Source organism: Sciurus vulgaris (genome assembly GCF_902686455.1).
Source record: "Sciurus vulgaris genome assembly, chromosome: 9".
Taxonomy (NCBI): Eukaryota; Metazoa; Chordata; class Mammalia; order Rodentia; family Sciuridae; genus Sciurus; species Sciurus vulgaris.
The window spans coordinates 73081379-73109036 of NC_136469.1; the positions used below are offsets into that span (position 1 = coordinate 73081379).

Below are 27658 nucleotides of genomic sequence, written 5' to 3' on the forward strand. Positions count from 1 at the left end.
GAATGGGTAAAGAAACTGTGGCATATATATACAATGGAATATTACTCCGCCATAAAGAATGATAAAATTATGGCATTTGCAGGCAAATGGATGAAATTGGAGGATATTATGCTAAGTGACATAAGCCAATCTCAAAAAACTAAAGGACGAATGATCTCACTGATAAGCGGATGAGGACATAAAATGGGGGGTGGGAGGGGTTAGCGTTAGGATTAGGGTTAGGTTTAGGGTTAGGGATAAGGAGGGTGGTAAGAATGGAGGAAGGAAGGACTGTAGAGAGGGAAAAGAGGGGTGGGAGGGGTGGGGGAGAAGGGAAAAAAATAACAGAATGAATCAAACAACATTGCCCTATGTAGATTTATGATTTTTAATTAAAAAAAAAAAGCTCCTCAGGTGACATGCAGCTATGCTGAGAACCACCCCTGTTAGATTACAGTTCACATCTTTATCTCATTTTCATTACATTCTTTCATAACAGCAAGATTTACAAGCTGTACTTGAAAAATCAGTGTTTAAACTTGAAATTCTGACCAATAATCTTAGTTCTTGATGTAGTGACTTACCCAATGATGTCTAGTATATTTATGAAGTGGCGTAACTTTATTTCTACAGAACAGCTTATATGCTTGTACAATCTCTCTTCATTACCCATATCTGCAAAGGTTAGTATTTCATTCATTTTAACTGAAACTTCTATGTCTTTTTGTCGCTGGCTCTTTGTGGTACAAAATCCGTGGATATTTGTCACCGCCTGCAGCAACAACTTGCACGGGTCTTATGGGTGGTGGAGTGGAAACTGAGGCACTTCTATCTTTCTCTTTAGTGCACTGCTTTCTTGCTTGTTTGTTTATAGAGGATAGAGGAAATGAGGTTTACTTGCTTTGAGAGGAGAGAGAGAAAGACTTTGCTTATCAGAGAGAAAGAGACTTTGCTTAAGAGAGACTTTGAGAGAAGGACAGGCTTTGCTTAGAGCTTAGAGGAAGAGACTTAGCTAAGCCTTAAAGTCCTGCATTCTGTGAACTAAGGGTACGTCTACCTAAGGTGCCCTAGTGATGCGTCTCAGTTCTCCGTTCTGCGATCTGCCTTCCACCGCTGCCCCTACTTGCTGCTGCCACGGGTGTTCTTCTGCTTCTCTGTGTGTCCTAGCTGCTTTTCTGCTAATGGCTGCTGTGGCGTGTTTTTCCCTCTGGCTGCTGCTGTGTGTGTGTCGTCTTCTACTGCTTTTCTGCTAATGGCTGTTGTCTCTGTCTCACTCCGCCTACGCTTATATCACCTCCAGGAGGCGGAGAGCAGGGCCACGCCTCTTATGCAAAGATTAGGCGACACTCGGAGCAGGCAATTAGTGCTCGAGAACACATGCGCATACATTGTGTGCATGGACGAGAAAATCACCTGAGTGTGCTTATGTCAATTAACCTCCTCACTGCCGATGTGATCAGGCGCCATCCCGGCGCCGCCAACATGGCACAGCCCCCAACATCTTTTTCTATATCAAACTGGTAATTCACAGTCTAAAAATTAGTTTTATCTAAATAATACTAAATCCTACTTAATGTGCATAAAGACATTATGAGAACACAAATGAGGAACACATTTTTTTTCTATTATTAAATAAAGGAAAGATTACTCCATATTAAAGTAGAGAAACCTAAATTACTATGCAATTAAAATTATTTGTGAGATACTCTCTGATATATACATATATCAGTGAGGATCTAGATTAAACTGCTATAATAAGGAGATCCCAAAATATAGTACATTAAGATTGAAGTTGATTTCTCTTTCATGTAACAAGTTTGAGAGTACCTTTTGGTACAGAAAGGTTACTCCAACAGTTTCCAATTTCCAACAAATAGGAAGAGAGGAAAGGAAAGATGCAGACCATGTCACTTCTACTCCTTCCATTGAGCAGGACTTGCCCAACTGCAAGGAAGCATGGGAAATGGAACCTCCAACTCAGCACATGTGCTCAAATGAAACCAAAGGTTTTCTGTTACTAATACAAAGAAGAGGAGACTGGATGGGGACAATTACCAGTCACTACAGCATCTGCATCCACCCTGGAATCCATACATGGAATACAAACTATGTTAGTTAAATTTTTGAGAATATATATTTTCATTATGCATCTTTTAACTCTTCAGAAGTCTAAAATCTGTATTCATTTAATCAAAAAAGTATTTTATGACATAGTATCATCCTTCATATTACTAGCAAGAGCAAGTGATGCATGTAATATGGATCATGCTGTACTCCCAACTCTGTCTTTCAGCATTGACTTGGTTCTTCCCTGAATACAATAGTTCAACAGCAAAGTCCAGAAAGATCATATGATTATCAATGTTGTCATTCTTTTTATTTGATCAAATGAATCCCAGCAGCTTACTCATGGGCTTTTTTGAGAATCGAAAGAAAATCATGGTTTCTCCACCCTTATATATCAACATTCTTGCAAATAATTTTAGGAGCTGTGTGATACCTTCTCCAATGAGGCACAATTTTGAAGAAACTTGACTATATGTAGAGTACACGCTCCCATCTACCACAGCAACCTGGGAGTGTACAGATTCAATCATTCATCTTTGTCTCTGGGATCCATCAATGGAATTCTGTCCAAAAGTAAAACACCAAGCACAACCACTGTGCAATACATATTAGTTTCCTGATATTTCAAGACTCCTCTATTCCCTGTCATAATCTCTTGGTATTAGTGTGATGCTTATATCTTCATCAGTATGCTTTATACCCTCCACCATGGAAGTTGACTTGGCTGTTTTCATGGCATTAATGCTGCTCCTTCTTTTGACATGATATACTGAAAATGTAAGAAGCTTTCTTCCCAGATTTCTTTGTAACTAATGACTGGGCACTTAGCATAGGCTCTGCTTTGAACTGGGACTTGTGAACAGGTAACACAGTAAAGCAGGGCCCATGGAGAAGGGTCTCTGGCAGCAGTGACATTGGGGCAGTCAAGTTTCTAGGGAAATCAGCAATACTGGTGTTATTGGTGAAATCTAGAGCACCAGTGGGATCATCAGTACAAGCCACAGTGTCTAGTGCTTTGTGGGATATCAGTGTCTTCTTGTCTGAATGAGTTCTGCTGCACATTAAGCCATGTTTGCTAATTACTTCAGTATAAGCTTCCTTTCCTTAGAATCCAATCTTACTAGAATTTCTCCAGCATTGCCAAGGCATTTTAAAAAAAAAATCTTCAGTAACAATTTTTATCATTCTAATATGTCTTTGTGGAGAAAATTTGGCAAAAGTAAGAATGAATTTTTCCACTAACTTGAAATAACAAGAAGACTAGAAAAAAAAAAAAGCTATTAGAAAGTGACCGAGAAGTTCTTGAGGTTTTTTTAGGTGTTGAGAGCAAGCAGAGAATATACCACTTCCCTTGGCTATATTTCCAGTAGATAAGACCCTATTCATGAATGTAATTCAGTGCTTAAAATATTAAGTGGTTCATCACTGAACAGAAAGGAAACTTAGCCTTCATCAATTGAACTTTTCTGTTTTGTGTGCTCATCTTTATTTTTCACAGATACTTTTTAAAAGGTAGAGATTTGATAATATCTATCTCAAAGACAGTTTGCATATAGTATGTCACTTATGAAAACCTGGCACCAGAAAAGCACTAAACAAAAATGAAAGCTACTCGGAGAGATCCAAGATGGCGGTCTAGAGGGAGGCTGCGTTCCTTGTCGCTCCGGAACGCCAGATTCAAGCAGAGGATATCTGCTTCTCGGTGAGGCAGTTTTTGCTGCTTATCGATCCCTTGCTCTTTACCCCATTTGTCTGCTGTGATCACCTGCAATCTGCCAGCATATCGACGCCTTTTTTGACAGCAGATTGCTCACTGTCAGGCATCTATCATCCGCCATTTGCCTGCCTCTCACCTGTCCATCGCCTGCCTTACCCCTATCCATCACCCAACGCTTGAGGTTCACCTCCCGATCATCCGACAGCTACCAGCGGATTGACCGCAGACCACCAGTGGAGAACCAGCTGCCTGCTGCTGCCTGGAAGTTCACTGTTATAGTACCTGCAGGTTTGATTACACGTGGCTGTCGCCATTTTGAGACAACAGCCAGGCCCTGTAGGACCCCTGGCCGGACTGACTGAGTCCCGTCTCCAGGATTCCTCAGCCCGACCGATCACTCCCTGCCTCTGGGGCCCTCACATCGACTGACTGCTCCCTGCCACCAGGACCCCCAGATCAATTGACTGTGCCCTATCACCAGGAACCCAGACCAACTGATTGCACCCGGCCTCCTGGATCCCACAACCACACCAAACACACCCGACCTCCAGGACCACTGTTGGACCAACTGCATCCTGTCTCCAGGACCTCCAGCTGACCATATCCACCCCTGAGCTGCAGCTCACCATTTGCCAACACATTTCGAAGCCAGAGCAGCCATCTTGGATAATCCTGGAAGCCGGAGCTCCCATCTTCGGGTGGGGCAAATCCCATCCCAAAACGCCTGCTGGAGCCTTGAAGCTCATTGTCAGGTACCTCTCATACATCAGGCTACTGAACACTGGGAGGTTTCATTAGCATATGACTATTATACAGTAGATTTCCTTTTTTCTCCTTTTTTAAAAAAATATTTGTTTTTATTTCTTTACATTTCTTGCTTTCTTTTCCTTCTGTTTACCTGTTCCCTCAGAGTCGCTTTCTCCCTTATTTACATGATGTTATTGTCCCCATAGGGGCTATTTGGTCTAGGATTGCATAATGTCTGGTTTGGGCACTGCTAATATTGATCTCACCTTAAAGAAAGGGTTTTGGAAACCTATAGGGCCACTATAAGCCTACAGGGGGAAATCTGCAATACCCCAGATCTGCAGCGCTAGATGGGAAGATACATGAACAACATGAAAAAACAAGGGAAGAAAATGATCCAAACAAATCTAGATTCTAGAGTAATAGAATCCAATCACAGTATGTTAGAAGAAATGTCAGAAAAGGACTTCAGATTATACATGATTAAGATGATTTGCGAAGCAAAGGATGAGATAAGAGAGCAAATGCAGGCAATGAATGATAATACCAATAAGCTGAAAGAGCACCTGCAGGAAGCAAAAGATCATTTCAACAAAGAGATAGAGATTCTCAAAAAAAAAAAAAAATGGAAATCCTTGAAATGAAGGAGACAATAAACCAAATAAAAAACTCAATGGAAAGCATCACCAACAGACTAGACCACTTGGAAGACAGAACGTCAGACAATGAAGACGAAATATTTAATCTTGAAAATAAAGTCGCCCAAACAGAGAAGATGGTAAGAAATCATGAACAGAATCTCCAGGAACTATGGGACATCATGAAAAGACCAAATTTAAGAATTATTGGGATTGAGGAAGGGACAGAGATACAAACCAAAGGAATGAACAACCTATTCAATGAAATAATATCAGAAAATTTCCCAAACCTGAAGAATGAAATGGAAAATCAAATACAAGAGGCTTACAGAACACCAAATGCACAGAATCACAACAGAGCCACACCAAGGCACATTATAATGAAAATGCCTAACATTCAAAACAAAGATAGGATTTTGAAGGCCGCAAGAGAAAAGCATCAAATTACATATAGGGGGAGACCAATACGGATAGCAGCAGACTTCTCAACCCAGACTCTAAAAGCTAGAAGGGCCTGGACCAACATATTTCAAGCTCTGAAACAACATGGTTGCCAACCAAGAATCCTATACCCAGCAAAACTAACCTTCAGATTTGAAGATGAAATAAAATCCTTCCATGATAAACAAAAGTTAAAAGAATTTACAAATAGAAAGCCTGCACTACAGAATGTTCTCAACAAAATATTCCATGAGGAGGAAATGAAAAACAACAATGTAGGTCAGCAAAGGGAGGAACTACCTTAGAGAAAAACCACCAAAGGAGAAACCAAGCCAACTTAAAAACCAAAAATAAGCCAAATGACTGGGAATACAAATCATTTCTCAATAATAACCCTGAACATTAATGGCCTAAACTCATCAATCAAAAGACATAGACTGGCAGAATGGATTAAAAAGAAAGACCCAACAATATGCTGCCTGCAGGAGACTCATCTCATAGAAAAAGACATCCACAGACTAAAGGTGAAAGGATGGGAAAAAACCTACCATGCACATGGACCCAGTAAAAAAGAGGGGGTTTCCATCCTTATATCAGATAAAGTGGACTTCAAGCCAAAGTTAGTCAGAAGGGATAAAGAAGGACATTTCATACTGCTTAAGGGAACCATAAATCAGGAAGACATAACGATATTAAATATTTATGCCCCAAACAATGGTGCATCCCTGTACATCAAACAAATCCTTCTCAATTTCAAGAATCACATAGACCACAACACAATAATTCTGGGCGACTTTAACACACTGCTGTCACCACTAGATAGATGTTCCAAACAAAATCCAACCAAAGAAACCATAGAACTCAGTAACACAATCAATAACCTAGACTTAATAGACATATATAGAATATTCCATCCATCAACGAGTGGATACACTTTCTTCTCAGCAGCACATGGAACCTTCTCAAAAATAGACCATATGTTATGCCACAAAGCAGCCCTTAGGAAATGCAAAAAAATAGAGATACTGCCTTGTGTTCTATCAGATCATAATGGACTGAGAGTAGAAATCAATGACAAAGTAAAAAAAGGAAATTACTCCAACACTTGGAGACTAAATAATATGCTATTGAATGAAACATGGATAACAAAAAACATCAGGGAGGAGATTAAAAAATTCTTAGAGGTCAATGAGAATGATGATACAACATATCAAAATCTCTGGGACACTATGAAAGCGGTACTAAGAGGAAAATTCATTGCATGGAGCACATTCCAGAAAAGAATGAAAAGTCAACAATTAAATGACCTAACATTATAGCTCAAAGCCCTAGAAAAAGAAGAACAGAATAACAGCAAAAGTAGTAGAAGTCAGGAAATAATTAAAATCAGAGCTGAAATCAATGAAATTGAAACAAAAGAAACGATTCAAAAAATTGACATAAGAAAAAGTTGGTTCTTTGAGAAAGTAAACAAAATAGATAAACCCTTAGCCACACTAACAAAGAGAAGAAGAGAGAAGACTCAAATTACTAAAATACATGATGCAAAAGGAAATATCACAACAGACACCATCGAGATACAGAACATAATGAGAAGCTACTTTGAAAATCTGTATTCCAACAAAATAGAAAGTACCGAAGACACTGACAAATTTCTAGAGACATATGCTCCTCCCAAACTGAACCAGGAGGACATACAAGATTTAAACAGATCAATATCAAGCAATGAAATAGAAGAAGCCATTAAAAATCTACCATCCAAGAAAAGCCCAGGATCAGACGGATTCTCAGCCGAGTTCTACAAGACCTTCAAAGAAGAACTCACTCCAATACTTCTCAAAGTATTCCAGGAAATAGAAAAGGAGGGTACCCTACCGAACTCATTCTATGAAGCTAATATCACCCTCATACCCAAACCAGGAAAAGACACATCAAGGAAAGAAATTTTTAGACCAATATCCTTGATGAATATAGATGCTAAGATCCTTAACAAAATATTGGCAAACCGTATCCAAAAACATATTAAGAAAATTGTACACCACGATCAAGTGGGGTTCATTCCTGGAATGCAAGGATGGTTTAACATCCGTAAATCAATAAACGTAATCCATCATGTCAATAGACTTAAGGATAAGAATCATATGGTTATTTCAATTGACACAGAAAAAGCATTTGACAAAATACAACAACCCTTCATGCTGAAAACACTAGAAAAAATAGGGATAGTAGGAACATACCTGAACATTGTAAAGGCTATTTATGCTAAGCCCATGGCCAACATCATTCTTAATGGAGAAAAACTGAAACCATTCCCTTTAAAAACGGGAACAAGACAGGGATGTCCTCTTTCACCACTTCTATTCAACATTGTCCTCGAAACTCTAGCCAGAGCAATTAGGCAGACTAAAGAAATTAAAGGGATACGAATAGGAAAAGAGGAACTTAAGCTGTCACTATTTGCAGATGACATGATTCTATACTTAGAGGATCCAAAAACCTCCTCCAGAAAACTTCTAGACCTCATCAATGAATTCAGTAAAATAGCAGGCTATAAAATCAACATGCATAAATCTACAGCATTTTTATACGCAAGCGATGAAACAGCTGAAAGGGAAATGAGGAAAACAACTACATTTGCAATAGCCTCAAAAAAAAAATAAAATACTTGGGTATCAATCTAACCAAAGAGGTAAAAGATCTCTACAATGAAAACTACAAAACACTGAAGAAAGAAATTAAGGAAGACCTTAGAAGATGAAAAGATCTCCCATGTTCTTGGATAGGCAGAATTAATATTGTCAAAATGGCCATACTAGCAAAAGTGCTATACAGATTCAATGCAATTCCAATTAAAATCCCAGTGACGTACCTCACAGAAATAGAGCAAGCAATCATGAAATTCATCTGGAAGAATAAGAAACCCAGAATAGCTAAAGCAATCCTTAGCAGGAAGAATGAAACAGGGGGTATTGCAATACCAGAACTTCAACTATACTACAAAGCACTAGTAACAAAAACAGCATGGTATTGGCACCAAAATAGACAGGTAGATCAATGGTACAGAATAGAGGACATGGACACAAACCCAATAAATACAATTGTCTAATACTAGACAAAGGTGCCAAAAATATGCAATGGAGAAAAGATAGCCTCTTCAACAAATGGTGCTGGGAAAACTGGAAATCCATATGCAACAGAATGAAACTAAACCCCTATCTCTCACCCTGCACAAAACTCAACTCACAATGGATCAAGGACCTTGAAATCAGATCAGAGACCCTGCATCTTATAGAAGAAAAAGTAGGTCCAAATCTTCACCTTGTTGGCTTAGGACCAGACTTCCTTAACAGGACTCCCATAGCACAAGAAATAAAAGCAAGAATCAATAACTGGGATAGATTCAAACTAAAGAGCTTTCTCTCAGCAAAGGAAACTATCAGCAATGCGAAGAGAAAGCCTACAGAGTGGGAGAATATCTTTGCCTCTCATACTTCAGATAGAGCACTAATTTCCAGAATCTATAAAGAACTCAAAAAACTCTACACCAAGAAAACAAATAACCCAATCAACAAATGGGCTAAGGAAATGAACAGACACTTCACAGAAGAAGATGTACAAGCAATCAACAGATATATGAAAAAATGTTCAACATCTTTAGTAATAAGAGAAATGCAAATCAAAACTACACTAAGATTCCATCTCACCCCAATTAGAATGGCGATTATGAAGAACACAAGCAACAATAGGTGTTGGCGAGGATGTGGGGAAAAAGGTACACTCATACATTACTGGTGGGACTGCAAATTAGTGCAGCCACTCTGGAAAGCAGTGTGGAGATTCCTTAGAAAACTTGGAATGGACCTACCATTTGACCCAGCTATCCCACTCCTTGGCCTATACCCAACGGACTTAAAATCAGCATACTACAGAGATACAGCCACATCAATGTTCATAGCAGCTCAATTCACAATAGCCAGACTACGGAACCAACTTAGATGCCCTTCAATTGATGAATGGATAAAGAAACTGTGGTATAGATATACAATGGAATATTACTCAGCTATAAAGAATAATAAAATTATGGCATTTGCAGGCAAACGGATGAAATTGGAGAATATCACGTTAAGTGAGATAAGCCAATCTCAAAAATCCAAAAGAGGAATGATCTCACTGATAAGCGGATGATGACACTTAATGGGGGGTGGGAGTGGGAGAAGAATGGAGGAAGGAGGGACTATATAGAGGGAAAGAGAGGTGGGAGGGATAGGGGGGAAGGAAAAAAATAATGGAATGAATCAAACATCATTACTCTATGTAAATTTATGAATATGCAAATGGTATGCTGTTATTCCATGTACAAACAAACAACATGTATCTCATTTGTTTACAATAAAAATAAATTTAAAAAAAAATAAATAAAGGTATTGTGTCCACCTACAACTAAAATATCTATCTATATACATGTATATATATGTATATATATATATGAATGATATGTATGTATAGATATATGAAAAAAAAAATGAAAGCTACTCTTCTTCTGACATCCACAATCCTTCACATTGGATCCCAGCTTACCTTTCCAATTGCTTCTCTTTTCATTTTCTCTCTCCTCTTCTCCAAGGGCTTCAGTGACACCTTATTTTTTACCATACTTTAACATGCCATAAATGATTCTGTGCACTTACTTCTATGTACCCTCTACTTAGAAAGTTTTTCTCCCTATTTTCTTATTCACTCTCCAAGATCCACCTCAGTTGTCCCAACACCTCCCCTACTCCATAAATAAGCTAACTACTTTTTTTTTCCTTGAACCCATAGCACATTAAGTAGGGCTGTATCAACCTGCTCAACTTTCATAGCAAGAGCACTTTTGTTTCTGTTGTAGATGATGACTGTAAGCTCGGGGGCACGGTTAGGGGCCAAATAAAATTGGGCAAAAAACGTGGAAGCAAGCTTTATTAGAATTTGACCCTCGGGAGAAATTCCCAGCCCCCGGGGTCAGGGTGGGGAGCCGGAGAAAATTCCGCAGGGCCCTGGCTGCCCAGGGTCTTTATAGGCCAGAATGGGCGTGGGTCCTGCTGAGTGACAGGTGGAGTTAAGGGAGTTAAGGGTCAACAGATAGAGTTAAGGGTCGGTGGAGTTTTTTGTCTGTTTGATGGATCACCGTTTGGCGCGCTGCCCTTCGTCTCAGTTGCTCTCCTCTCTCTACTACAGTCGCCCAAATCTGACCTAACAATGACTTTCTTAAGAGAAGAGATAATATCTCATTCATCCCTGTATTTGCCCAATTCCTGGCTCCATAAATGGTTGAGTAAATAAGTAAACAGTAAAAGTTAGAAACCTCCCATTTGTACTTATTTGGGATTTAAAAAAAAAAAAAAAAAAGGAACTTACTTCACTGGAGAGGTAGGAGGAATAAAGTAATATTGCTATCTAGGAACTAAATTTTAAGATCTACATAGATATGTAAAGTTATCTGGAGAAAGCAAACTGGCTCCCAGGCCAACAGGACTACGTAGAAACCAATTTAAGTATCTGACTCCATTTAAAGAAAGAATGGGCCATTTTAAAAAGAATGAATTATCCTAAAATACAATTAAAAAAACAATGCTATTGGAATAAGAGTTGATCGATTGTGGCACTTTAGAGCACCTTCTGGGGTGAGGGAGTGGGGCTTCCAGTTTTCCAGTTCCATCTATCGGGTTTTTCATGGAGCATTACAGATTAATCAATACGATTAAGCATACATAATGCAAAACTTTCTCTGCTGTCATTTATGCTTACTGTATAGCCTTTCATTCTTATTTTTTCCTATTATTAATTAAAATTTGGTGACTGAATGTGATTTGGCTTCCCAAGTGAACCCATCCACTGTAGACTTCAATAAAGAACTCCATAAAAAAATTTTCTGTACCTTAAAGTCCAGGCAGCTTTCCTTTGAATATCATTTCTATTCACTTCTTGTTGCAAAATACACTAATGTCTATATCTAGTACATTAGATTAGTTTATGGGAACTTAAAACCCTCTACCTCTGCCTTACAGGATTTCTATCATGCATATTACTAAAATTCTTATTATTCTTTTCTTTTAAAAAATCCTGTCAGTTGACTTAGTTAAGGAATTTTAGGACCACATCTAGGAACACTTAACTTAATGCTTGAATTTATGAGTCTGGGTTTATTACGAATTTTGGTTGCAAAGAACAAAGATTCACTCAGGTTGCCTCAAGACAGGTGGGTATATTGAAAGGACAAAGGTGGCCCTCCAGGAAAAGGAATATTATGGAAATCTAAGAAGGCCCGGGGGGACAAGAGCAGGGTCACAATCCAACCATACAAGAAGATTATCATTTTGCCCCTCATGATCTGGAGTTCAATAATTTTTAGTTTGTTCTTCACACAGAGTGTAACCTCGTCTCTATGTCTGCCTTTCTGTATATTACTTTGTTTTTGTTCTGACCACTTTCTGACATCTCTTTCCCTAAATATTCATATCTACAGAGAGGGAAAGTCACACGAGCCCTCAAATCATCCTCATTCGTGTTGGGGCAACATGCCTCCTTGGAGGCTGAGGACCATAATAAGCCATCTTCCCTGGGGTCAGGTGCTTATCCCATCCAATCAGCTATTGGGGCATTTGGATTGTTAGAAGGCCTGGTCACCTGTGCCTGAGGGTCCAAGCAAAGGGCAGTTCTCCTCAGAAAGAGATGTGAGTCAGCAGGAACCTGTAGGTTAATGAAGCTAGATAATTCATGTAAAGAGCCATTGAGCCCAAATGTAGGTATAGGGATGGGCTCCATCACAATCTTCTGGGTTCCCTTTTGAAATACAGGAATCTGAGTCTCACTTCAAATCTACTAAAAAAAATCTCAAAATAGGAGGACACACACACACACACACACACACACACACACACACACTCCTGAAGTGAATACAGCTTTCACCTCGTGAGGGAACCATGTGAAGGATGAGAAGGAGCAGACTGAAGGTAGAAGTCTTCTTGATTTCCTCAACAAGGAGAATTCTAGGACACTCCAGTGGAAGGATGTGGAAAAACTTGTTTGTAAACAAGAGAGAAGATGAAGTAGTTTCCTTCATAGGAATCAAAATATAAAGAATATGTTTCCCTGTAGCTTCTAGAGTATCCACATATAAGAGTGTGAGACCCGCATAAACCAACATTAAACTCAAACATCAGAAGTTGTTGTTGTGGCCTCCATCAAAAACTAAGAGTTTACTTCATTTTTATTCCACCCCAAAATAGGTATGTGTAGTGAAACATCACAAGCAACATGTAATTTTATCAAAATGCTGAGCTATAAATAGCATTCCCATGAAATAATTTAAGGAAGTCTTTCATTTTAAGTGAGAAAGCTAATAAACTATTCTGTAATGTTATGTTTTAAAGAAACAGTTCTTTACCATAAGTATATCCTAATAATGAGCACTACCATAACAAATAAGCACATATTTCTTCTGGACATTATTATCTTTATTACAAAACAAATATTTTATGTTGAGGTAACATTTCAAATGGTATTTGACAAAAATCAATTGAACCCTATACAGAATTTCGCAACACATTTAAAGAACACAGAGGACATTTTTTATAGCATTGCACATAAACTGATTTTAGAAAAAAAAAAGGTAAAATTTCTTTATGTAAAGATGGATTTCTTTCCCCACTCTCTCCTACCAAGTCCCCCACACCATCACCACTGAGGTAATCATGGGAGTCCCACAAAAATCATTGCATAGGATACCTTAGTTGAAAAAATAAGTTCTGCTTTTCCAAAACACCTCCATCATTTCAAAGTGCTTTCACAAACTAAATATTTAATTACATAAGAATTAGTATTCTTTAACCCAAAAATAAATAGAATGCTCTTGCCCTTAATGGAAAAATCCTATGCAACCTTCCAACTCCAGGGGATTTTCCACTGTGAAGCCCACTAACTTTCCAAGGCAAAGTTAATCACCCCTTCTGCACTCCATAGATCTTGTTTGTACCTCTGCTATGGCATTTACCGTGTGTATTGTTACCATTCCTGTTATTCTCTTCCGTATCCCTCTAACTCTTGAGCATTGCATATCTTTCTATAAGCTCCTCAGGAGCAGGAAACAAATTTGAAGCTTCTTTACATCCCCCAGCACCTAGCATAGTACCTGGGCCATAACAGGACCTCAATAACTGTCTCTCAGGTTAATGAGTTAGGAACTATTCCACTGTGAGATATAAGGCACATCTCTCCTTACTTCTGGTCTCAATGAGTATATTTTGGTGCATCCCACGTTATTTAAACTTCTATGGAATGGTGTCACTCTAGAAACCAGTGTTATATCCAGCAATTCCTTTCAGAAAGAAATGATCTCGGTTATCTTTCTGATCAAAAAACAAATAAATTACAGATGTACTATCTTCCCTACTCTGAAGCTCCCACAAGTCCTTTCTGTGAGAGCCACTTCTTAGGAAAGCAGATGCTAGTAGCCATCCTGGCAGTCATTGTCATCTTGGTCCCCGATGGGTTTGTTGTGATAAGCATCAACTGTTAATTTTCTGCTGTCGCCCTCCATGTTTTTGGGCTGGCCATCCTCCTCACTGCTTGATGTGCTCTCAGTGGAGTTGCTATCTTCTTTTGACCTGCTGCTGTCCTGGGAATCGCTGTCAGCCTCTTCCTCAGACTGGCTGTCCTGCTCAGACTGGCTTTCATCACTCTGGCTCTCTGTGGAGGCGCTCTGCGACTGGAGACCCTCCTGACTGGAACTGTTCTCCTCGCTGGACTCTGGGCTTTCCTCTGAGAGTTTCAGGCTCTCATTGGACTCACCGTCAGCTTGCTCTTCTCTGGATTCGCTCTCTGAACTGGAGAATGTATTCAGGCTGTCCTCCTGGCTGGAGTCACTGTCTTCCTGGTCCCCTGCACGACTGACATTATCTGGATTGTCGCCCCTGGACTCACTCACCACCTCTTCCTGAGACTCACTGCTGCTTTCGTGAGAGGCCAAGTCAACCTCCTGACTGGACTCACTGCTGGGCTCCTGTGCATTCTCACTGTCTTCCTGAGACGGACTCTCCTTGCTGTCCTCTTGAGACTCACTCCTGCTGTCCTCCCTGGATTGGCTGAGGTCGGCCTCTTTGGAGTCGGAGTCACTCTTGACTTCTTCCATTGTGTTGCTACCGTTGAGCTCACCTCCGCCATCTTCCTCAGAAATCCGAGACTTTCTGAAAAACTTCCTACTGGGATACTCCTCTAATTGACTCTCCCCAGAACTCTGAGTGCTTACCTGCTCACTGTCCCTTTTTGATTCTTTTGATTTGACGCCAGCACTGCTCATTCTGGAGTTGCCCCTCTCACTCCTAGTGCTGTCGGGGTCATCGCTCTGCATTCCCTCGTCGTCAAACTCAGAGCCATCGCCGTGGCTACTCTCCCCCTCACTGCCACCTCCCACCCAGCGCTCCTCACTCTCGCTCTCCTGAGTGAAGTCCTCTCCCCCAGGCCTGCTGCCCACATCGTCCTCGAGATCAAGGTCCCTGCTCTCGCTGGTGGTGTCTTGGTCACTGTCCTCTGGTGAGGTGCTCTCTTCACTGGATGGTGTGGCATCAGCAGAATCATCACCATCGGCTCTGGAAATTCCACCTCCTGTTCTCTCCTCAGGCCATGGGCCATTGTCCTCATCACCGAAGGTGTCGTCTCCACTGTCATCTTCATCATCGTCTTTATCACCTTCTTTTCCTGTACTTCTAGAGAGGCCGCCAGCTGGTCTATAGACATACTGACGATCGTCAGCGCCCAGGTCATCCTCCAGCTCGGCACTGTCACTGGGGTCCACATTTGCCTGGATTGGGGGTTAAGGAACAAGGTCACTCTAGGAGCTGATAAGGAGGGAGTTACCTCGTGCTTATTCATGCTTTTTCTACTTCCTTCCTCCTCTAACCTAGGGTCGATTTTACTGTTTAGAAACATCTCTACCAGAGCTAAAATGGGAAGGAAGAGGGATTGAAACACATGCTCTCCCATTTTGTACAGGTGCCCCTCATTCAATGCTGCAGTTTTTCTCAAAGATCTTTCAGGAAATCACATTTATAGAACTTAAATCATACTGTAAATATGATTCCTTAAATAAACTCAGAGAATTTCCTTTTTCTTTTTAGCAGTGCTGAGAATGGAACCCTGCGCCTTCTCTGTGCTAGGCAAGTGCTCTGCAGCTGTACTTTAGCCCCTCAGAAAAGTATTGTAAATCAAGGAGTTAGTTTATAATGTTCAACCATCGAATTGTTTAGTTTAAAATGAGAATTTTAAAAATATTCAGTTATTTTAAAATGACCTTTATTTCTAATCAACTCTGTGCTGAAAAAAAAAATGTGTTAGGTCAAGAGGGTGAAACATTAAGTTCAAAAATCAATAAATAAAACATTGGTTTGGGGTTGTGGCTCAGTGGTAGAGTGTTTGTCTAGCACGTGTGAGGCACTGGGTTCAATCCTCAGCACCATATAAAAATAAATAAAACAAAGGTATTGTGTTCATCTACAACTATTTAAAAATAAACTAATTAATTAATTAATTTAATAACATAGTAAGGTATATACACACCTCACCCAAATCATGTTCCTGTCTCATGAGCACAGGTAGAGAATTGCCTGTGAAGTCTCAGAAGGCAAAACTAGCACAACCCTCAAGTCAGCTTGGTTCTAAGTGTGAGGTCAGAGAGATTATCCTATGAATAAAGTAACTACATGTTCTGCACAGATAAGGGAGCACAGTGGGTCTTCATACATTAATGCCCTGGAAAAATCTGCTCTCTTTACAACAGAGCATATGTGTCAAGTTTGTCTTTTTTCTTTCTCTCTTTCTTTGGCCACATGTCCCCACTGAGCAGTGTCTGGAGTTCCCATTGGGAGTGCATGATGTTCCCATCTCTTCCCAGTTCTAGAATTCTGCACTGGGCCGCCAAGTACTGGAACTGTGATGGCACAGCAGAGCCACCGGCATGAGCTCCAACCCCCGCTCCGCGCCCGGCCTTTCTGACAAGAGCTGCCAGCAGACTGACCGCAGACCACCAGTGGAGAACCAGCTGCCTGCTGTCGCCTGGAAGTTCACTGTCACAGTACCTGCAGGTTTGATTACACGTGGCTGCCACCATTTTGAGACAACAGCCAGGCCCTGTAGGACCCCTGGCCGGACTGACTGAGTCCCGTCTCCAGGATCCCTCAGCCCGACCGATCACTCCCTGCCTCTGGGGCCCTCACATCGACTGACTGCTCCCTGCCACCAGGACCCCCAGATCAATTGACTGTGCCCTATCACCAGGAACCCAGACCAACTGATTGCACCCGGCCTCCTGGATCCCACAACCACACCAAACACACCCGACCTCCAGGACCACTGTTGGACCAACTGCATCCTGTCTCCAGGACCTCCAGCTGACCATGTCCACCCCTGAGCTGCAGCTCCCCATTTGCCAACACATTTCGAAGCCAGAGCAGCCATCTTGGATAATCCTGGAAGCCGGAGCTCCCATCTTCGGGTGGGGCAAATCCCATCCCAAGACGCCTGCTGGAGCCTTGAAGCTCATTGTCAGGTGCTTCTCATGCATCAGGCTACTGAACACTGGGAGGTTTCATTAGTATAAGACTGTTATACAGTAGATTTTCTTTTTTCTCCTTTTTAAAAAAATTTATTTCTTTACTTTTCTTGCTTTCTTTTCCTTTTGTTTACCTGTTCCCTCAGAGTCTCTTTCTCCCGTTTTTGCATGCTAACATCCGATTTCTTTTGATTACACTCTCACCCTTTCTATTTTCTAGAACTTCTGTATATTCTTTTCTTATCCTATTAAAAGCCATATTCTACATCCCTCTGCATCCTCTTTGTCCTCCATTAGAAACTTCAGACCTTATTGCAAACCTGTTTGTTTTACCGAAGATAACATTTGAACACATTTTGTTTATTATGACAATTTTGTTATTGTCCCCATAGGGGCTATTTGGTCTAGGATTGCTTAGTGTCTGATTTGGGCACTGCTAATATTGATCTCCCCTTAAAGAAAGGGTTTTGGAAACCTATAGGGCCACTATAAGCGTATAGGGGAAAATCTGCAATAACCTAGATCTGCACTGCTAGAGGGGAAGATACATGAACAACATGAAAAAAAAGGGAAGAAAATGATCCAAAAAAATCTAGATTCTATAGAATTCTGCACTGGTATGGTGGAAATGTGTGGGTTTAGCCCACCCTACCTTACCGAGCACACATCATGCCCTTCTCAAGCAGTTGTAACCCTTGCTTGAGAACTTTAAGGTGATAAATCACAAAGTCTTCAGGAAAATCATTTCCCCAACTCTATGCTTTTAACTTCTAGAATGTTCTTCTGACAAACCATTAGTAGATTGGGGTTAAATAGTCTGATAATTCATCTTACGACACTGGCTGAGTATAGCAATGTGGGTGGAAGTTTCAGGGAAAAACAACATTCCTGAAGTCTCTGGACCCCGTACTGGGTTGAGTTTGGTCATAGTGATAGGACAGGGCTGGGGATGTAGCTCAGTGTCAGAGCACTTGCCTAGCACATGTGAGTCCTTGGGCTAAAACCCTAGCACTACAAAAATAAATAAATGAATAAGTAAAAAAATAAGACAGCTTAAAAAGTAATAACATTCAGTCTCAAAAAAAAATTTAAGAAGTGAATTTCTTAATAAAGACATATAAACTAAGACTGCTTTTTTAACCCCCAGGAGCAAAGATGAAATTAAGAAAGTCATTGCTATAGCAGCTCTTCTCAAGCTGCTTCCCCACAACGCTCCTCTCTTCTCTTCTCCTCTCCTCTCCTCAATGTGTTCTTGACATGGAAGAGCACGCCCGGCCCAGTGGCACCTCATGTGAGCCAGAATAGTTTCCCTCTCCTTTCCTGAACTGCTCTAATTGTAAAAGAAATATTTCAGATTATTGAGTGAGCTAGTACTGTCTAACAGACCTAATAACCATTGGTGTGTGCACATACAAGATTTTTTTTTTTTTTTAACTAGGAGGGACATTTAGGACCACAATATCTCAGATGGTAAAAATGGAATGAACAGCATGTCCACATTTGAATTCTCCCCACTCATTTTTCCTTTCTCATTTTATGGGACTATTTAGCCAGCATAGCCAATGGTTAGAAAATATTATATTTAGAACTGTTTTCAGGTCATTTAATCTACCATCATTTCCTTCAATTCCTAAGTAGCCAAAGAAGTCAAGCAAGGCCCGTTTAATTACCTGTTCCTCTGAGCTAACTTTACTTTCTTCTGATGACTCACTGTTCTCCTGAAAGGGAAAATAAATGTTTGTTTTCCTTTTAGTAATTCCTCAGGAAAGAAAAAAATATGACCCACATCAATTGCTTAAAGTTTGTATTTACTACTTTCAAAATGGTAAAAGGCAATGAAAAGAGTGTTGAAGTTACTTCATGACATGTTTATGACAAAAATAAAAGAGATAGTTACCGTGGGTGGTGTTGGTGACTGAGCCAAATGATCCTGACAGAAAAAAAAAAAAAGAAAGGAAAACAAATTACTCTTTCATAGATGGATTACATCATTGCAAATATTTGGAATAATTTTAGGTGATTTTTTTAAAGTTTTTTGGTACACATTTTATAACTTACATAACTAATAATGAAGTTGTATGGGAAAACGAAGGTAACATGACTATTAGCCTGAAAAGACCTAAAACACCCAGAAGATTTTTGTATATCTGATGCTGCATTTACAACTATATAGATAGGTATACATGTATATATATGTGGTGTGTATGTATATGTATATTATATATATATGTATTATATATATATGTGTGTGTGTACACTGCTATACACCTGTATATATACAGATATATATATATAATATATATGCACATATATATATACATATACAGGTATACACACACATACATATATACGTATACTTTCTTTGAAGTTCTTACAATTTAGAGCAACTATAACATAGGATAATAACATTGAATCTCACAACCCAGAGTTTAGTCTCAGTGAACTCATTGATTTTGGTTTCAGTTCTCCAAGCCAACCATCCCGGTGTTAGCACTGAAAGTCATGTGTTCTGGGAGACCCTTAAGACCCATGTAAGCTGGAATGGTCTGTTACTCTATATGAGGGTGGGCAATTCAATACACCTGTCAGTTTCTTATTCATAAATTAGGAAAACACCCACGATGCTTAACTTGCAAGGTCACTGTGAGGATGGGATTGGCTAATACCTATGAAAGCATCTTGAGGACTAGTCAATGTGATATAAACTAAAGAAACAATACATTTTGAGAACATCCCCCCTGTCAAATTCAATAGTAGACAAAATCGAACTGATAAAGCCATTAAATCTTTCTTGAGTCACTGAAAAGCACTGATATTAAAATCAAATGCTAAATCTGAAATTCACAGTTGTGATTTATTTCACTTTCCTTAGTCTCATGAGAACTATAAGAATATCTGAATAATGGATAACATAAAGATAAAGGGAAGATCATAGTAGAAGAAGGAGACCAAGAGGCAGAGAGAGGCACTAAAGGAAGCAGTGCAGAATGAATCAGAATGAATTCTTAAGAATAATATTACGTGCTTATATATCACAGGGAATTTCACCTTTATGCACAAGTAAAAATAACCAATCAAATATAAAAAAAAAAAAAAAAGGGATAAGAAAAGAAGAGGAAGGAGAATGGGAGAGGGAAAGGACAGGAGAGTAAAGGGGGATCAAATTCCATGCATATATGAGCTTGTCAGGATGAACACAATTACTATGTACAACTATAAAGTTCTAATAAAAAGTTAAAATTAAAAAGGAATGCCTGAGTAACTTCTGTCTCACCTCCAGCCCCTCGCACCCCACATCTCTTCTCCTCTTTCCTTTGAGCTGGACAAGGTTCTATGTGGCACACCTAGAGCAGGGGGGTGCTGCTTTTGCATGTCTTCAACATGCCTCTCAGCAGTGCTGGGCTGGGGATGTCTCCGAGAAGGGAGCTGTAATCATTTGCCTTTGCTCTCTGATACTGCAGGCAGGTACAATGGCAAACTCCACTCTAGTCAGTTATCATTTGGAATTAATGGGTAGAAGAGAGCAAGACATGGGGTATTTTTCTCATGCCAAGGCTAGACTTGAGATCAAGGCATGTTTGTGAGTCTCTGGTTAAATGAGAGAGAGGATCTACAGTGACTGCTTTTAAATTAGCCAGCCTATGGACTTCTCCCATGAAAGTCCTAATACACCCTGCAATGTCTATCCTAGTCCAAGGCAGGGGCAGAACCCCACAGCAGGCCTCTGACATTAGTTGGCCACCACCAAAAGCACTGTGCCCAAGTTGTATCATTTGCAAAAGACAGCAAGAAACAAAGTATTGAGCAAAAGGCTCTGACTTAGAGTAAGATCTTAACCCTTACTTCTACTGTCAGTCTTAAGAATTTAGAGACATCCTAGACCTACCTGACACACTTCCTTAAAGGGCCATGTCACCCTGGGTAAGAATGTAGATTCTGGAGCCAAGGGCATAAATTCAGTGTGGTTCTAATATGTATTAGCCATGTAACTTAGACGGACTACATTACTCTCTGTGCCTCAGTTTTCTCATCTGTAAAATGGAACTAAAATATGATGTCTAATCCATTGAGTTGTTGCAAAAATAAGAAATTCTAAACATAGTCCTCAGAAACATGCCTGGCAATGATTCTTGTGTTATTGAGAATTACTAACTCCTGGGTTATGGAGAGTTCAACATCAAAAGCATCACCTTCATTCCAAACACTCCAGTATCCTCTCATTCTTCTTTCTTTTCTCACCTCATTGGACTTGACTTCCTGCCTATGAGACATCTCCCATTTAAACAGATTTCAAATCCTAATCTCTCATGGACTGTCTTCTTTCATTGTTATTCACCCCCTTGCACTACTCCACACATCTACGGTAAGAATAAAGCTGAAAGAAAAAGATGCTCCTCACCAAATTACACTATTAAGCTGGAATTGAAGCATTATTTTTTGATATGACTAAAAATTGCACTCAGTCTATTAATATGGTCATAATGCACTAGCAATTTCAGCATTTGGTCATTCCAATCATATATTTAAATTAAATCTTTCAAAAAGTAATATGTATACTCACCTTCCATTCTTCAGAGCTCTCAGTTTCAGTATTTTGATACCTGGCTACCTAGGAAAAATCAGGATTCCTAGTTAACCCACAGAGAAACCTCCAAGAGGGCTGAGGGTCTGGCTCAAGAGCAGAGCACTTGCCTAGCTTGTGTAAGGCCCTGGGTTCGATCTCCAGCACCACAAAAATAAATAAATAGTGAGAAACTTCCAAAGCAGCAGTTAACATGATGTATACTTAGGATCAGTGATAGTCAAATTTTAGTCTGCATCAGGATCACCTAGACACCTTGTTAAAAGACAGATGGCTGTGTCCCATTCCGATAATGTCTAAATTAGTAGATATATAGTACGACCTCAAAATTTGCATTTCTAACTAAGCACTAGCAGATCCTGACTCTGCAGGTCTGGGTGACACTTTGAGAATCACTGCTTATTGTGGGAAAATGAGTTATTGGTCATTAATAACTATTGGGTTAACTGAACAAAATAAGAAATAACTTGGATATTACAAAGAAAACGACTTTCTAACAAACTACTATGATCATCAGACTGGAATATACTCAGTCACTTGGGCTCACAGCCAATGAAAATTGTGGAATTTTATATTTAAAGGTATGTAAGTTCATGTGCCCCGACTCTGACACTTACTGGGAGAGCACAGGATAACCCCCAAAGGAACATAATCAGGATGCCAGTCTTCATAGTTGGGTGTGATGCCTCTACCTGTAATGAAGGACATAGAAGTTTTATACCAGGCTAAAGAAATCAAGGACCTTCAACTTTTTAAGTTTCTTCCTATTAAAAAAAGCCAAACATACTCATCAACTGATGAATTAATAAAGAAATGTACTATATCCATACAATGGAATATTATTCGGCCATAAAAATAGCAAAGCAGTGATCAATGTTACAAGGTAGAAGAACCTTGAAAACATAATGCAAGTGAAAGAAGCCAGACATAAAAGACCACATGCCTTTTATATGAGATGTCTGGAATAGGCAGATCCATGGAATAGAAACTAGATTAGTGGTTGCTCAGGCTTGGGACAGTGAGTTGTGGAATGGTGGATAAGATATGCAGGATATCTTTCGCAGGTGGTGTAAATATTCAAAAAGTGATCATGGTGAAAGTTGCTTCACTCAATATACCAAAACCCAGGAAACTTATCCTTCAAATAGGATATGTATTTGTTATGCAAATTACATCTCCATAGAGCTATTTTTAAAAAATAAACTAAAACGTCACCCTTATGAGACAAACTGAAAACTTTCAATGAGGAAGTCTAAAAACACTTCTTCACTAACACATAAAATGTGATGAATGGAAAAAAATAAAGGAAAGGAAAGGGAACAGAGAAATGTTCACTTTCACTATATTTCTGCAGCTTGGTAAGGCAGAGCAACCTAGCCAAGCAAATCCCCCTAAATCACTCATTTATTGACATCATTGATAGGTGGTGGGAATCTGTACACACATAACACACACACACACACACACACACACACACACACACACACACAGACTTCTAAGTCGCATTTATAAAGCATAATGATGTCTAGACAAAATAAATTGCTTTTGTATTTTCTTCTTGATCTGCAAAAGATATACTGTGGCAGGCTTCATATTACAGCTCCAGAAAGCTCTTAATATCCACTGTGATACAGTTAGTCATACATTATACGTGACTATGCTAAATTCTCTTGGGTGTCATTCTCAGCACTGAAGGATCTAGGGAAGATTAGAGGTTTGGGATATACTTGTGAATCATGCTGAGAGAAACATGCCAAGTCAAACTGCATCTTTCTGGGAGGTAGCTTCATTTCACACTTCAAGAACTGATGATTCTAAAAACAATTTGTTCTATATCTAAAAATAGACCTTCTGGATGCTAATGTGAAAAGTTATCAAAAAGATTTAAATGAAAATCATTTGCTCTGTAGTAGAAATCCCTAAAAGCTGATCTAACATATTTGTCTAATGTGCTTCCACAGGTATACTTTTTTTAAATCCTGCAAGTTTATTTCAGACTTCACATTTGTTGATTTTTTTCTTTAAATATTAAACTTATACTGAACTATTGACAAAAGAGTCATCAAAGATTCTCACCCTAGCTATATATTAGTATTACCTAGGAAAACTTTTTTTTAAATACCAATGCACAAATCACAGAATAAAATAAAATCAGTCCAATGAGCAGAGGATTATGTTTGATTTTAAAGTGCTTCTACTGATTTTAACCCTTGTTCTCAAAAAGAAGAACTTTCTGCTCAATATTTGAATATGCTGAACCATGTCTGAAACATTGAGCTCAAGACTAATCTACTCATATTCAATTTGTTTAATAAAATAATAGAAATCTTAAGATAAGGATAAGGGATATTTTCACATTCAAATTGTCAGAGCCTCTTATTTTATGAGTATTATCCCCACTCAGAAAACTATTCTTAATTTATATTATTTTCTTTATTCTAATTCAGTAAGTTACATGTCAGTCTTTTATGTTTTGATGTTATTTTTATTTCTTCTTAAATCCTTTGCCTAGTGTCAACTGAAAAGAACTCATAAAAATTACCAACTGCACCTGAAACAAGTCCCAATTCAACAGATATTATTTCCCTTTAGTTCCCACAGTAACAACATTTTTTAAAGATTTTTTTAGATTCATTCTTCAAGAAATTAAAATTTTCCCAAATACAATATTCTCAGAAGAACTACAGGTAAATGGTTTCAACTTCTCAGATCAAATGAAAGTTAGTCAACTCAACATTTTAATGTTCCAAATGAAATTTAAATAGAATGAATTTAAACTTTCATATGCTCTGAGCACTAGCATATATTCCAGCCTTGATAAAAGGTGAATGACTACTGAGTTCTCTTATAACTTCCCTACAAAAAGTTCTTTTTAGCTTACCTATTATCTAACAATTAAAATATGAGGACATGTCACCATGCATCCCTTCTGACCAGTGAATGTTGTGGGAGTTTTTTTGCTAAGGAAGTGCATGCTTCCAGTGTTCAGATTTCTCAGGAACAGGATATTGTGAAACATAAGGAAGATGCACTAACTTGTTCAGGCTTTTAGAAATACCACCTAGCACCATGAACTAAAGCAATAATTTCCCAAATAGAAGCTTGGTTAAGTAAAAGACACCGAAGAGTCCTCAGACAGCTGATGTTGTCTCCCAAAGAATAAAGCCCACTCCTCTCGAGCATTAAAGAAAATCAGATTTTTAAATCCTATATTAGGTTTACAATTAGTATTTTTATAAGAATAATGGTATTTTTGTGAGGTACATTTTCAAATGAGAGCACCAAACTTCTATAAGCTTTGTAGCTACTATCCAAGTAGAAGCAGATAAGCCATAACCTTCTTCTAAATAATAAATAAATTGCTGCAAGCCTGAAAATTATGCATCCAGAATCCCAAGCTCTTTTTGATTGGTTGATGTCTTTTCTATATTTCGTATGCTGTCATTCTACAGCAAGAGCCTGTGACAAGAGGAAACCGATGTCTTTATCCTGAGGTCCCACTGTGTGGAAGTCAGTGCAATACTTTTAACCTTTCTGAATTGTTTTCCCAGAGTTGAAAAGATCCAAACAACTGTGATCTGGAGGAGGGAAATGTGATTCAGATTCCAAGCCTGGGTTCTCAAGTAAGGAAACCCGTTCTGTTCTGTTCTGAGATTTCCTCAGAGTTAAGACTCACATGTAAAGTACAGGTCTTCTTTTATATAAACTGAAATGAAAGAAATAAGGCAAATGAAGAAAATAAAAGTTTGAAAGATCATAGACTCTTCTGCACCTTGGAAAACAGTTATATTAAACTTGTTTAATTTTTTAGCCATGTTATCCTCAAGAAAATTAATGGGAAAAAAATTAATATTTGTGAACAATGTTTTTATTTATTAGCAATAAACAAGTATTTGTCGAGAACAGTTTTAATGTGCCAGGAGCTGTTCTAGGTGCCGAGTGTACAGCAATGTATAAAAATAATAATAATAATAATAAACTGGTCTTACAAAAGTAAATTCTTCCATAATCCAACTAACCAGAATCTGCAAGATTTTTTACATTATTACTTTTGAAAATAAAATGAAATTTGGTCAAGATGTGAACTCTATCAGGAATTCAGAAAACCAAACAAATAAATCAATAAAAAATTTCATTCTTTCCTGTTGTAATTCTCTTGCAGTTGATTACAATCAATTCAATGTTATGTGCCTTCAATTGCAGTGAAATAACCCAGAGGCGTCCCAAATGTAGATTGGGAAGGACCCTAAGCATCTGAGACACACTGACCCACATCACAATTTGCAGGATGATAATAATGTTCTTTAGAAAATGCTTGTTCACATGTTTTTAATCAACAGAGTTGTAAAGGAGGATAATCTATATGAACCTTGGTTGAACTAAGAGTTTAACTAACCAGAAATTATTGCTCTTGAAGAAGACAGCTTGCTCGAAATATTGAAATTACACATGGGATCTGGTAGGTGACATGCAGAATGCACGGCCTGACCCAGCTCCCCTCTCTGATGTGGAGGACAGATACTCATGCTACCAAGGCAAAAGTGGAGTAAATGCAGCAAGTAAAAATAACATGGAGAGTTCATACCTAAGTCTTCTGCACCAGAAAATCTTTTAAAAGACAATCATATTCAACATTTACAGAATTCTGACTACACACAAAGCATTATGCTAACATGAAGACCCAGCCAACCAGCAGAAACACCTTGCCGTTTCACAACCTTGGGTCATTTCAGTGATCTTAGCACATACTTCCAATTACTTATCTAGTTCATAATGAATATTGCTGGATGCTTTCTAGATGAACAATATAAAATGGTTTTGATTGAAAAGACTGTATTTTGAAAGTCCTGTCAGCCTAGTGTAGATTCTTTCGCATCTTCATATCCAGAAAGCCTACATGTAAAAGTTTGTTTTGCTAATTAAAGCTAAACTTTGAAATGACCTTCCATCAGTCTCCTGTTCAGTGAAATTCTCCTTTCAGAAACACTATGAACAGATCTTATTGGAGCATTTCCAAAAAATAAAAAACACCTGACTCTATTGACTTACTCCATCATTTTAATATCATTTTTTACTATGGCATTAGCAAGATATAAACGTAGAAAGCATTTTTATCTAAACTTCAGCTGTCCTCCACCTTTCTCAGCAAAGCATAATGCCCCTCAAAAATACTTACACATTTAACATACAAAAGTCATTTAACACTTTTGAATGATGAAAGAGCCTTACCCTTTTAAGTTCACCAAGTCTTTTCCAAAAAGTTTCAAAAAACTGATTGAAGTTCTCACAGAGGAAATCTCACTGAAGCCACTCTGGGGTTGCTATTCTGAACACTTCTCTGATGGTGCAGGAATTTAAACTCTGCTGCAGCTCTTCAGAGCCAATCAGCCTCAGGCTGGCGGTGACTGACATCACAGGTATCATGGGGACCCCATACACCCACACTTCCTCCAGCTGGCAGAGATAGGTTTTCCCTAAAAAGCTCTTGTGGTTCCCAAATGACTAGACTAGTTTCCATTAAATTGAAGATCTTCCTAAAGCTTTATTTTGATTTCTAAATATATGTCATTCACATCCATGCAGGATTATGAACATTATAAACAATGACAATGTCTTCCGCCCACTAACAGATCCCAGTAGACCCAAGGATGGGAAAAGTAGAGTCAGAGGTGGATAGAAAGTTTCCTGTTAATGTAAATTTCCAGGTAGTACATGAGGGAAGTTACTAAAATACTAGATTTTCTTAAATTGTGGGTGTTGAGACTATGGGTTTTTATTCCTTCTTTTTTCGTCTTTAACTACCACTATTACTTATTTCCTCTTCCTCCACTGGGGTACAAAAACCCCAAGCTCTTAATAATATAAGGAAGTGTACAATTTTATGATAATTGGAAGTGTTTAAG

The 27658-nt window shown here is 38.8% G+C and overlaps 1 protein-coding gene across 2 annotated transcripts; it reads right to left on the reverse strand.

Moving 5' to 3' along the window:
• Positions 1-13918: 13918 nt before the first annotated feature.
• Positions 13919-22426, reverse strand: DMP1 (dentin matrix acidic phosphoprotein 1; the record flags this gene model as incomplete). Of its 2 annotated transcripts, XM_079153520.1 has the most annotated exons (5): positions 13919-15427; positions 18844-18891; positions 19071-19103; positions 21735-21782; positions 22373-22426. In XM_079153520.1, the coding sequence occupies 5 exons, from the start codon at positions 22424-22426 to the stop codon at positions 14075-14077; spliced, it is 1536 nt and encodes a 511-aa protein (XP_079009646.1). In that variant the 3' UTR covers positions 13919-14074. The 2 variants fall into 2 exon arrangements, with proteins under 2 accessions (XP_079009646.1, XP_079009647.1); XM_079153521.1 differs by lacking the exon at positions 18844-18891.
• Positions 22427-27658: the final 5232 nt, after the last annotated feature.